This window comes from Callithrix jacchus, chromosome X (assembly GCF_049354715.1).
Source record: "Callithrix jacchus isolate 240 chromosome X, calJac240_pri, whole genome shotgun sequence".
NCBI lineage: Eukaryota > Metazoa > Chordata > Mammalia > Primates > Cebidae > Callithrix > Callithrix jacchus.
Window position 1 is genome coordinate 121830055 of NC_133524.1, and position 13874 is coordinate 121843928.

The 13874-nt window shown below is 41.1% G+C and overlaps 1 protein-coding gene across 1 annotated transcript; it reads right to left on the reverse strand.

The window, feature by feature from the left end:
* Nucleotides 1-10819: 10819 nt before the first annotated feature.
* Nucleotides 10820-13636, reverse strand: LOC100409728 (DDB1- and CUL4-associated factor 12-like protein 2). Its single transcript, XM_002763242.6, has 2 exons — nucleotides 11842-13636; nucleotides 10820-11761 (listed from the first exon to the last, which is right to left on the reverse strand). The coding sequence occupies exon 1, from the start codon at nucleotides 13366-13368 to the stop codon at nucleotides 11872-11874; it is 1497 nt and encodes a 498-aa protein (XP_002763288.5). The 5' UTR covers nucleotides 13369-13636; the 3' UTR covers nucleotides 10820-11761; nucleotides 11842-11871.
* Between the last annotated feature and the right edge of the window lie 238 nt (nucleotides 13637-13874).

Here is a 13874-nt window from a genome sequence, read left to right on the forward strand (position 1 = left end):
AGCCTGTTACTTGTCAGAGTAGATGTGCTACACTGGGGAGAATCCTCCTTGTCTGGGCTGCCCTAACTCTCCAGAGCTGGCAGAGAGCAAACACTAAGACTGCTCACCCATGATACTCTGACTGCCCCTCCTCCTAGAAGTTTCCCTCAGGAAAATCTGAAATCTGTCCATAAACTCCAGGCTGAGGATGCTGAAAATCCCACAGGAAGCCTCTGCCCAGTGAGAAGGAGTGGGTCAGGGTCCCGGGTAAAGAAGCAGTGTGACCTGGTCCAAACCACCCAGTCTCACTGGCACCAGCAACAGTGAAAAGCCCTGGCTGGAATGGTGGTGATGGTAGCTGCCCCTTTCCCCAGAACTCAGTCTTCCTAGGCAGTCTCCAGCATGCTGCACTGGCCAGTGGGGATTCCATGCCAGTGGGTTTTAGCTTGTTGGGTTCCATGGAAGTGGGGCCTGCTGAGTGAAATCACTTGGCTCCCTGGCTTCAGTCCCCTTCCCATGGGCATGGGTGGATCTCCTGCCTCACCAACATTCTTGGTGCTGGAGTATGCAAAAAATCCTGTCTCAGTTCCTGACCCAGCTGCTGCTGACTCATGTAGCTGTGGTGAGTCTGTCAAGCTCTGTGTTTTGGACCCAAGGCCCTGATGGCATGGGCTCACAAGGGGACCTCCTGATCCCTGCAGAGATATGTGAGAAAAGCGTGGTTTTCAGGTCTCAGTAGCATAATCCCACACCTCCTCTCTCGGCTGGGGGAGGAAGCTCCCTTTGCCCCATGCAACTTATTGACAGGCCCTTGCTCCACCCTCTTTTTCCTTGCTCTCTGTGCATGGTGCCAACTGCCTAGTCAGTCCTGATGAGAGAACCTGGGCACCTAAATAGAAGATTTATAATTCACTGGCTGTTTTTGTTCTTCTATGTGGGAGCCTGAAGACTGGAGCTACTTCTATTCAGTCATCTTCGTTGCTCCTCCCACACACTTTTAAACAACCAGATCTGGCAAAACATAACTCTCTAACACTAGGACAGCACCAAGAGGATGGTGCTAAACCATTCATGAGAAATCCACCCCTGATCAAATCACCTCTCTCCAGGCCCCACATCCAACACTGGAGATTACAATTTCAACATGAAATTTGGGTAAGGACAAATATTCATACTATATTCCATGTATTCCCTTTATATAATTTGAATAGTTATGACATAAATATTGTTCCAGTAGGTTTTAAGAAGAGTGACATAACTTATTTCATTAACTCCAACTTTTAATCCTTATTCTGCTTCTTTATTACCTTATTGATATCTTATTGATATGGGTAAACACACTCACTTTTTAGTGTTATTTGTATTATCTATAAAATGATCTGGCTGCTAGTAAACATAGAAATTCAACTTAAAACAATAACAACATGTCTTATCTTATCCATAATGTCGACAAAAATGAAATATGAAGCAATATTATTGTTGATGAGGACATGAGGCAAAAGGAAATTTTATACACCACTGGTAAGATTTTAAAAACAATACTCATTTATTACTTTAATAGGTTAGAAGTCCACTCGTAGAGTGGGTTCGAGTCCAGGCTAAGTTTCACAAGAATCAGTCTTAGTCTTGAAATCAAGAATTTGGCCTTCCGTGCTCTCATCTGGAAGCCCTGGGAAATAATGTGCTTCCAAGTTTGTTCATGTTGTAGGCAGAATTAAGTTCCTTGAGGCTGAAGAAATGAAATGAGGATCACTGTCAGATCTTCTAGGCTGTCCTCAATTCTTAGCCATGTCAGCTTTCCATCTTCAAAGCCATTGAGAAAGAATATCTTTTGTCTCAAATACTACCCATGCTTCAATTAAGAAAATCTTCTGGAGGATATTAGTGCTTCTTAAGAGGTACACACACACACACACACACACACACACACACACACATATATATATATATATACACGTATATATATAATTATTTCATATATATATTATTGCACTTTAGGTTCTGGTATACATGTGCAGAACATGCAGGTTTGTTGCATAGATACATACATAGCAATGTGGTTTGCTGCCTCCATCTCCCCGTCATCTGTATCTGGCATTTCTCCCCATGTTATCCCTCCCCAACCTCCCTACCCACCCCATCCCGGCCTATTCCCCCCCAACAGACCCCAGTGTGTGATGCTCCCTCCCTGTGTCCATGTGTTCTCATTGTTCAACACCCACCTATGAGTAAGAACATGCAGTGTTTGATTTTCTGTTCTTGTGTCAGTTTGCTGAGAATTATGGTTTCCAGCTTCATCCGTGTCCCTGCAAAGGACATAAACCCATCCTTTTTATGGCTGCATAGTGTTTCAGGGTGTATATATGCTACATTTTCTTTATCCAGTCTATCATTGGTGGGCATTTGGGTTAGTTCCAAGTCTTTGCTATTGTGAACAGTGCCACAATAAACATACTTGTGCATGTGTCTTTATAGTAGAATGATTCATAATCCTTTGAGTATATACCCAGTAATGGGATTGTCGGGTCAAATAGTATTTTCAGCACTAGGTCCTTGAGGAACACTGTCTTCCACAATGGTTGAATTAATTTACACTCCCACCAACAATGTAAAAGTGTTCCTACTTCTCCACATCCTCCCAGCATCTGATGTCTCCGGATTTTTTAATGATCACCATTCTAACTGGCATGAGATGGTATCTCAATGAGGTTTTAATTTGCATTTCTCTAATGACCAGTGATGATGAGCATCTATTCATATGTTTATTGATGTGTAAATGTCTTCTTTTGGAAAGGGTTTGTTCATATCCTTCACCAATTTTTTGATGGGGTTGTGTGTTTTTTTCTTGTAAATTTGTTTAAGTGCTTTTTAGATTTTGGTTATTAGTCATTCATTAGATGGATAGATTGCAAAAATTTCCTCCCATTCTATAGGCTGCCTATTCACTCTGATGATAGTTTCTTTTGCTGTGTGAAAGCTCATAAGTTTAATTAGATCCCATTTGTCAATTTTGGCTTTTGTAGCGATTTCTTTTCATGTTTTAGTCATGAATTCTTTGCCCATGCCTATGTCCTGAATGGTATTCCATAGGTTTTCTTCTGTGGTTTTAATGGTTTTAGGTCTTCCGTTTAAGTCTTTAATCCATATTGAACAGATTTTTATATAAGGTGTAGATAAGGGGTCCAGTATCAGTTTCTGCATATGGCTAGCCAATTTTCCCAACACCATTTATTGAACAGGGAATCCTTTCCTCATTTTTTGTTTTTTTCAGGTTTGTCAAAGATCAGATGATTGTACATGTGTGGTGTTATTTCTGAAGCCTCTGTTCTGTTCCCTTGGTCTTTATGTCTGTTTTGGTACCAGTACCATGCTGTTTCAGTCACTGTAGCCTTGTAGTATAGTTTGAAGTCAGGTAGCGTGATGCCTCCAGCTTTGTTCTTTTTGCTTAGGATTGTCTTGACTATACAGGCTCTTTTTTGGTTCCGTATGAAATTTAAAGTAGTATTTTTTTTCTAATTTTATGAAGAAAGTCAATGGTAGCTTGATGGGAATAGCTTTGAGTCTATACATTACTTTGGGCAGTATAACCTTTATCACAATAATGAGTCTTTTAATACATGAGCGTGGAATGTTTTTCCATGTGTTCGTGTCTTCTTTTATTTTCTTGAACAGTGGTTTGTAGTTCTCCTTGAAGAGGTCCTTCACATCCCTTGTTAGTTGTATCCCTAGGTATTTTATTCTCTTTGTAGCAATTGTGAATGGGAGTTCACTTATGATTTGGGTCTCTATTTGTCTATTATTGGCATAAAGGAATGCTTGTGATTTTTGCACATTAATTTTTATGAGGCTTTGCTGAAGTTGCTTATAGCTTAAGGAGATTTTGGGCAGAGAAGATGGGGTTTTCTAAATATACAATCATGTCATCTGCAAACAAGACAATTTGATTTCCTCTCTTTCTATTTATTTCTCTTGCCTGATTCCCTGGCCAGAACTTCCAATACTATGTTGAATAGAATTGGTGAGAGAGGGCATTCTTGTCTTGTGCTGGTTTTCAAAGGGAATACTTCCAGTTTTTGCCCATTCAGTATGATGTTGGCTGTGGGTTTGTCATAAATAGCTCTTATTATATTGAGATATGTTCCATCAATACCTAGTTTATTGAGACTTGATAGCATGAAGTGGTGTTGAATTTTATCAAAGGCCTTTTCTGCCTCTATTGAGATAAGCATGTGTTTTTTGTGATTGGTTCTGTTTATGTGATGGATTATGTTTATTGATTTGCATATGTACAATCAGCCTTGCATCCCAGGAATGAAGCCTACTTGATCATAGTGGATAAGCTTTTGGACATGCTGCTGGATTCAGTTTGCTGGTATCTTATTGAAGATTTTCACATTGATGTTTATCAAGGATGTTGGCCTGAAATTTTCTCTTTTTTATTTTTTTGTGTGTGTCTCTGCCAAGTTTTAGTATCAGGATTATGATGGCCTCATAAAATTAGTTAAGGAGGAGTCTCTCTTTTTCTATTGTTTGAAATTGTTTCAGAAGGAATGGTACCAGCTCCTCTTTGTACCTCTGGTAGAATTCAGCCATGAATCCATCTGGTCCTGGACTTTTTTTGGTTGGTAGGATATCAGGAAAGCGTAAAGAACAACATGGGTTACTGAAATTAGTAGGTGTAGGTTCATGTCTTCTCTTTGGTGCACATTTGATTAAGGAAAACTTATGTCATTATAGTGCAGACCCTGTGCTACAGTTCTTATATAACTCTCATACTATTTGTCTAAAATCTACTTGTTTGAGGAGATGAGAAGAAAGAAAATCACAGCCTTTTCAGATGTTCATGGGAAAAAGCGTTCCATGGTCAATTTTGAGAAACATTGAATTATTTATCCCTTCTTGGTGAGAGACAATGCAGCTCATCACAATTGCAATTACTCTGGCAAAGACCTCCATGAACTTCCATATTGCATAAAGATAACATTTTCTCAGTTTCAGTCTATTTCAGCTCCATGATATGTTCAACACCATGAATCACTCTTTTCTTATCCCTCTTTTCTTCCCCAACCCAACCAGCCTTTTAAAATGTGCCTTCCCTGTTTTTCTTCCTTTTATGTTTATGAAAGAAATGCATATCAGTTTAGACAGTTTAAACATTATATAAATGCACAGAATATTAAGAAAGTCCACTGCTATATTATCCCTTAGAGAAACATACTAGTAATACTTTTGAATATATTCTTACATATACTGTATGCTTCTTTCTATCTTCCTGCTAGTATCTTAAACAAAAATGAAATTATAATATGCATTTGGTTTGCAATGTGCTTCTTTCACATGACAGTAAGATCAAGGACACTTCTTGTGAGAACATAAAGAACTAGCATCAATATTTTAACAACTGTAGAGTATTCTATTGTTTAAGTGTCCAACTAACCAAGCCCATTCATGAACAGTCCCTCTAGTGGTTCTTTCTACTTCAAAAACCACTTCTGCTATCGATTTTTGCTAAATCATAGCTTCACAGAGATAACTTCTCTGTGAAGACTGGCTCCCATCTAAAAGGCAACATTCTCACAGTTGTATATTAGGCTTGTGGCAACTCTGCTCAGTTTTTTTTAAGATTTTAATTTTAATTTTAGGTTCAGAAGTACATATGTAGGTTTTTATACAGGCAAACAAGTTACTCGGGGTGTTGGTGTACAGATTACTTCATCACCTAATTACTAAGCATAGTACCTGGCATAATTTTTCTGAATCTCTTCCTCCTCTCACCTTCCACCTTCAAGTAGACCTCAGTGTCTGTTGTTCCCCTCTTTTTGACCATGTGTCCCCATTATTTAGATCTAGCAATTTTACTACTGGGAATGTAACCAAAGGAATATAAATTTTTCTGTCATAAAGACACATAAATGCATATGTTCATTGCAACACTATTTATAATAACAAAGACATGGAATCAACTTAAATGCCCATCAATGGTAGACTGAATAAATAAATAAATGTGCTACATGTACACTATGGAATACTATGAAGCCATAAAAAGGAATGAGATCTACTCAGCTTTATCTGTCAAAGAGACCCTATTTTCTGGTTTTTTAGAATGTTGTCAACATGTCTGATCTGATTATGGCACTATTTCTTATTTACAGCACTGAAATGGAGTTATTCAATTTAAATATTCTGTACTGTCACATCCATAAGAACTTAAGAAGAAGATGTCTGTCATTTTGAACTAGAAAATCCATTGATATTTTAAACTGATTAGTTTTGCGTATAGCCACTGTTACCTTTGAGCTGGATTATTGCAGTAACCTACTAATGAATCCCTCTATTTCTCTGTATTTTTTCCTCTACAGTTTACAGTATGCTAATTATAGAGCAATGAGACTTCCTTTTAACAATAAATCACTTCTCAAAAACCCTCTTTGAACTTTCAACTCATTCAGATTAAAATCCAAGGCTCTTATAATTGCCTACAGAGTTCTACGTGATGTGGTCACCCATTATCTCTCTGATGTTACTCCTATCTTCACTTATTTTATTCCAGCCACACCGGTCTCATTTCTGCTCCTGAAACATGCTAGGCATTGTTCCACCTCAGGCCTCTTCATTTCTTGTTCTGATGACCTAGAATGTTCCTTTCTGGCGTAGGTGAACAGGTTAATCTTTCACTTCCTTCAGATCTCAGCTCAAGTGTCAAGTTATTAAACAGACTTTCACTAAACACTTTATTTAAAAATTCATCTCCCCTGATATTTTACCCCCACTCTGTTTCAACTTATTTTCTCTATTCTCTTTCAACTATTTATTAACATTGATAACCATTTTACATCCTATACACTTGATAGTCTATCTGTTTATTGTCTCTCTCCTCAATGGACTGTAAGCTTTATGAGGACATGGCTCGCTTGAGTTTTTTGATGCAGCATTTCTATCCAGCACCTAGAATAGTGCTTGATATATAGTAAGCATTCAACAGATATTTGCTGAATGAGTAAAGAAGTGCAAATAAAAAAGTATTTGTTTTTAATATATTAATCCCCAAACTGAACATTTTACTACTATTTTATTGTTCCTAATATTTTTTTCAGTTGCTTCTTCTAGAATGTATCATTCTTACATTCATATATCGCCTTCAAATAAATATAACTCTTTTCCAATATTTATATCTAGTATTTTCTATCTTTTCTAATTGCAGAATCTGGGAATGTGTAACAACACTAAATACTGGTGGTGATTTTAGGAGTTCCTGTTTTGTTTCTTACCTTCACAGGAGTTTTTCCAATGTTGAAGATTCTGGTTAAAGTTTAAAACACAAAATACACATACACACCTGCACACAGATACACACACTTACCATATGAAGAATATTTTTTCACATAGTTTACTAAGAATTTTATCAAAACAATAGTAGAGTTTGGTTAAGTCATTTATTATAATTTAGTGATATGAGCATGTGAGTCTTCTCATTTGACTTACTATAATACATTGCAATACTAGATTTTTCAATAGTGAAGACTCCTTAAATTCAAGGAACTAGCTTTATGTTGCCATAGTATTTGGTGAACTAATGGATTTGATGAACTAATTTGTCCAACTAATGGATTTGGTGAACTAATGGATTACATTCGTTTTTAAAGGATAAGTGGCATCGATTTACATGTCAAATCAGTCCCTTTTTATTTTCTGCGATTTTACTCAAATTTGTTAATATTTTGCTGGCCTACTATAAAAAAAGAATAAATTATTTTCTCTTTATGCTGTGTAGTACCTCAAAGTAAGATATTCCTTGACAATGTGAGATATTTTACATATGAAACCATCAAATCTGTGTGTCTATTATCTGTTTATGTATGTGATATTTTTGCATGACACTCTAGATCTTCCCATTTCTAGAGTTAATGGTCTGGTCTGCTTCCTTATTTCTTATTGAAAAGTTTAGTTATTTGTATTTTCTGATGATTTTTTTACTCATATTTTACATTTACCTGTCTAATAAAGAAATCTGTGCCTGTAATTATTTCTTCTGTCTCACTTCTAGTAATTCGCATTTGTGCTATTTGTTATAATGCTAAGGAAAGGAGTATCCTCCTCTGGACATCTCCTTTGCTTTTTTGCAAGACAGGGAAAGTTGGCAGAGACCAACACTTGTGGCACTGAGGTGAGAGCTTAAACAAGAGCTAGCAGCAGTTGGTGATGAGGTGATGTTCCACTGCTGCGAGGCTGTCAGGAATGCTGGTGCTAGCTGGGTGTTGGGAATACTGGTTACATCTCAGAGTAGGAGAATAAGTGGTCCAAAAATGACTAACTGTGGAACCCTGCTTTGTGAGCGAGGTCTGGCTTTTCATTATCCAAGAAGAGACAGCAGTTGAGCAATTCAAAAGCCTAATTAGTGGACCAATTTGAACAGTCTTAAGGAGTCCTAGGTAAATACTTAGAAAGATTATCTGTGAGAAAAACTGCCCTTTATGGCTTTTAGGTGGTGACTCAAAGTCTTTATAATTTTAGTATTAGAAAATGTATTGTTTCCTCATGCTAAGGTCACAGCATTTGTGTAGAATAAGTTTCTATCATCCCATGCCATTTTCTTCCCCATCCAGCTTTTTTCTTAATTTCCATTTATTTATTTATGTGTTTGTTTGTTTGTTTAGTGAGACAGGGTTCTCACTCTGTTGCCCAGGCTGGAGGTGTACAGTGGCATGATCTCCACTCACTGCAACTTTGAGCTCCTGGGCTCAAGTGATCCTCCCACTTCAGCCTTCTGAGAAGCTGGGACTACAAGAGCATGCCACCACCTCAGCTAATTTTTATATTTACTGTAGAGACGGTTTTTCCCCATTTTGTCCAGGCTGCTCTGGAACTCCTGGGCTCAAGCAATCTGCCTACGTTAGTCTCCCAAAGTTGTAGGATTACAGGCTTGAGCGACTGAGCCACGCTTTTTCTCTTTTTATTGTTTTAAAGATCCTTCATATGTTTTCTGTTCTACTTTCCTCCGAAAGGACAAGATTCATAGTGTTTCATAGCACTCACCTTCCCAGAAGTGAGAAATTTCATCCTGGGATACACAGCCAAATCTTCCCTGGGTTTGTTCTCCTGATGTCACAGAGGTACCTCCAATTGAATAAGTCCCAAATTAAACTGATCATTCTCCCCCATACTATCTATAAATTTTCTTTATTTTTATTTATTGTCACTATTCATTCATATTCAAGTCGGAGCCTGAGAGTCCACCTAAATTTTTTGGTTTTCCTCATCCTTCACGTGAAATACTGTTTGTTCATTTTATTTTCCCTCATTGTTTTGAATAACTTTCTCCTTTTCCATACCCACCCCACTATCCTAGTTTAGTCTTTCATGGTCTTCCTTCTTGGATTTTCTTCAGTGACATCTTATACTTTGGATATAACTTAAACCAGCATGCAATAGACCAGGAAAACCTACTAGTTCCAACTAAGTATCTAAGGAAAGTAGCAGTGTGTAATCCATCGCCAGATACACGAGTCTGAACTGTGGGTACTCTCTTCCTTTAGTGCGGCAGCATTTCTATTGCTTGCCCTCATTTTCTCATTTTCTTGTTCTTTGTTTCAGAACCTACTTGGTACTCTGACAACAAATTTAATTAAATCAGGCACAGAGGCTTAGAAAAAAGGGACCAAGATGAAGTAGATGATATAAGATTGGCAAAGAGCACAGAGTTTGGTGACATGCTGTTGGCAGGGGTGTGGTAAAGCAGGTGTGCATCCATTACTTGTAGGAGGTTAAGGTGGTGGAAACTCTTTGGAAGGTGGCTTAGCAATGGCTATTAATACAAAATGAACTTACTCATTGACCCAGCAATTCCATTTCTAGGAATTAACCTGCAGATATATTTATGCTTGTACACAGAGATGTATACACTTAAGTAATCACCGCAGAAGAGTTTACAGTAACAGAAAACCAGAACCAACATAAATGATCATCAAAGGTGTAATGAAGAAATCAAGTGTATTCCAATCACACAACAGAACAGTATGCAGTAAAATTAAGTAGATACGTATAAGAAAAAGTCTCTGAGATCTTGTGATTAAAAAGGCACATATATGTACAGTACGTTATTGTTTGTATAAAAGTTCCAAACACACATACATATGTTTATATATATATACGTATATATATATATATATATATATATACGTATATATATATATATACGTATATATATAACTATATATCGACTAAATCTAAATGTGTATTCACAAAAAATATACTGGTGCCAATCTATGGGCAATAAACTAGTGACTCTGGGGTGTGAGATTTACTTTTAACTGTATATTTTTTATACAGTATGTTTTTTTGATCATGTGCTTATATTAAAATTATTCTAAATTGACATAAAACACAAATAAAAACCAAGTGGTAAGTCTGAATATAGGTAGTTCAACATATGAGAAATAGCTGCATATATAAAATGATGTACATCTATGCCTTCTCCTCACATGGGAACTAACATATACAAAGAGATATTCAAATATATTGTATATGTAAGTAGTTGTATATACATGTATATTGGTATAAATTAAAAATGGTTTGTTCAGTCATATTAAAAAAACACTTAGACATCCTAATTTACACCAAGTATATTTTCATAATGTATTCCAGATGTTATTTTGTAATCTTTTAACTTATAATCATAAGTTTCATTTTCAAAAAGAGATGTACAAAATAATGTCTACATAGCTGATGCTTCAGATTCAGCCTCAGTCCTGGAAAGTTTTGACTTTAATAAACATGTTCCCAGAAAGACAAATAGAAAACAAAGCATATATTTAAGCATTAAGAACGTAAGTCTCCCACTTAATTGCTAAGATGCTGAACATATTTTATTTATTTTTCTGCAATACATCACATACTGGATCCAGAATTATCCATGTATACAGTATAAAAAATCAACAACACCTACTCTCAGCACAAACTGCCACAACTGGCTTTTCACTGCAAATAGCTACCTGAATTTAAAGAGTTCCCCCCCTCCGCCCCATACCTCCCTGATTGCCCTACTACATATATAGATCAATATTGATTATTTCTGAAAATCTGTAGCATAGAAAAGCAGGCCACAATACAGCGGCTTTAAACAAGAATACTGAGGGCCTGAGGATAGTGATGTTAAAGTTTTACTGAATAACCAAAATTGTTAATTAATAGTATGAACAATATTGAAGATTTCTGACTAAGAGAACATATTTTTAAAGCATTTTACACATCAACAATATACAAGCAACAGACATTGAGTTTCCAACATCCAAATGAATCACACCCTAAAATGGTGTGGGCCACACTCTACAATGGTGGCAATCTAGAACCTGAACTGTATTTTCTAATTAGAATAAGGCTATAAATGATGGGTAGTTCCTCAGAACAGCCCCAAAGATGCTTTGTAGCACACATTTCCCCCAAACACCATACATCTAACATGTGTACAAGATCTGAATACTATTGCAATATTAATCAAACTAACGCACTGAATAGTAGTGAAGACTATGACTGCATCAGCCTAAAGAAGGAGGCTACGTGAATCTCTGAAAGACAGAACACAATTAAGGTTCAGTGAAAACTCTTTGAATGAGAAGGCAAAAATATACTGCTGTTGGGAAACGTGAATGAGAGTTTTAAAGCCAAAGTTTTGACTGTCCAAAGGACCACTTGTGCTCTCTCGTACCCACTGGATTGTTCCAGTTCTCTTTTTCTCTTCCTTTCTCTGGCTAATACACGAGGCACACTTAAGTTAGACTGGTTCCACCTGGAAGACAAAAGCCACAGAAAATTAAAAGCACAAATGCAGCATGAAGAAGGAAAGTGAGGCAGAACCGAAAGGTAAACCTGTGCAAATTGAGAACAAGGCGTCCATCCTTAGCTCCAGAGGCCGGCGTAGTTCCCATGGAGGCCTGAAGGGAGAGGGCCCCCAGCCACAAAGAGCTTCATCTCCGGCCAGTTGTAGCAGTGAGTGTAGAGGGCGTTGGGGAACTCTTCCATGCCACCAAAGTAATTCATCCAGACGTCATCCTGGTTGAGCCAGCCTCTGCCACAGTCAAGCTTCAGCTTCCTCCCTGCAGGTTCCGGAGTGGAGTCAAGGCTCGCGGAGGCTCTCTCCTCCAGGAACTTCTGGGCGCGTATGTCATAGAAGAGCAGGGAGCCATGGCCGGTGCCCACAGTGATCAGGTGGCGGTAGAAGCTCAGCGACCGCACGCCCGTGCCACCCTCTCGAGAGCACAGGGGCCGGATGTTCTGCTGGCGCTGGCGCGGATCCAGGAAGGAGACGTGGGACTGAGAGCCCACAGCGTACACGGACAATTCATCGCAGTAGGTCAGGCACACATTCTCTCGGCAGTAGGGCAGCCTGGTGGACAGCAGCCTGGACAGTGTGCTCCGGGCTTTCCACAGGTGGAAGTAGCCATCCAAGGACACGGCTCCCAGCTCCTGGTTCTTGCCGCTGAAGGCCAGGGCCCGCACCTTGCGGTTGCTCGGGTTGCTGGTGGCCCTGGGTATGGTCTCCACATCCCTCGGACGAATGTGGGCATATACGGGGAGATCCACCTCACTGTGCCAGGCAATGGTGCCATCGAACATGTCCGGGTCCATCCGCCACAGCGCCACGGTGCCGTCGCGGGAGCCGCTCACAGCCACGGTGTCACTCAGCCAGGCGATGGCAAAGATCCAGTCCTTGTGGCCATGGCGGTCGCCCAGGCACAGGGGATCCAGGGTGGGCAGCCGGTAGATGGCCAGGCTGTTGGGGTTTTCGCCGCCGGTGGCTAGAAGCGTCTTGGAGGGATTCAGCTCGATGGCATGGATGCCACAGCCGTGATGAGCCTGGGCCAGGTCGGCATCCTTGTCCCGCATGAGGGGGATGCGTGTGATGTGGCCCGACTGCACGTCCACCACGAAAAGCGTGTTACACTTGGTGCCGCACACCACCTGCCTGGAGTTCAGCCACTGAGACGCGAACACCTTGTTGAGGGTGCCCAGGTCTAGCTGGCGCTCCGTCAGCAGTTCGGGCAGCCTCTGTACCGCGTAGCCCCGCAGCTCGCTCTCGAAGCCCTGAAGCCCCGCGGTGCCCCGTGCGCCTACCTCCCGGCCCTTCAGATAGTGCACCAGCCAGCGACGCGTCGCCGGCCGCTTCTGCTTCTTAGGTAGTAGCGGCCCCTCTCCGTCAGCCGCCGCTAAGCCCTGCGACGAGGAGCTCCCGGCGCCGGCCTCGATCGCCGGCGCTTTCCGTTTCCTGCTACCTGTTTGCTGCTGGGCCGTGGTGGGCGGCGGGCTATCGCTATCTGCCGCGGCGGCCGCGGCGGCGGCGGCGGCGGCCGCGGCGGCGCGGCGGCGGTGGCGGCGCGTGGCTCCAGTGTTGGCCATGGTGGAGGTGGCGGGGATGGCTGCGCTTCCGCGTCAGCCCAGAGCGCGGGGTCTCTAAGGCCAAGAAGCTGGTGCGATCGCGGGCGCCGAGACTTCAGAGTCTGAGGCTCGGCGGTGGTGGCGGCGGCAGCGGCGGACCTGGTCACAGATGCGCGGCCTGAGGGAGCAGAGCGCGGTCAAAGCGCGGCGACGGTGGCGGTGGCAGTGCAGACCTAGGCGAGAGCGGGAAGAGTGGCTGGCTGGCTGGCTGCGAGAGCGAAGTCAGTGTGGGGGAAGACTACGCAGGGGCCCTAGTGTGAAGGGCGGAGGCAGTGGGAGGAGCTGCTGGGCGGGCGTGGGGTGCCTGTCGGGTAGCGGAGGCCGCGCGGGGTGGAGGCTGGAAGGGGGCGGAGAGGAGAAGCGGGTAGCAGACCTACAGGGGCAGAGTTGCGGAGGGCCTGTACCCCAGGACCTCCAGTATCAGACACATGGCGTTTTGATACCCTCAGGACTACAGCTAACTACCC

Bases quoted from the DNA above. Each gene is read 5' to 3' on its own strand.
- LOC100409728 (XM_002763242.6), bottom strand. From the start codon at position 13,368: ATGGCCAACACTGGAGCCACGCGCCGCCACCGCCGCCGCGCCGCCGCG.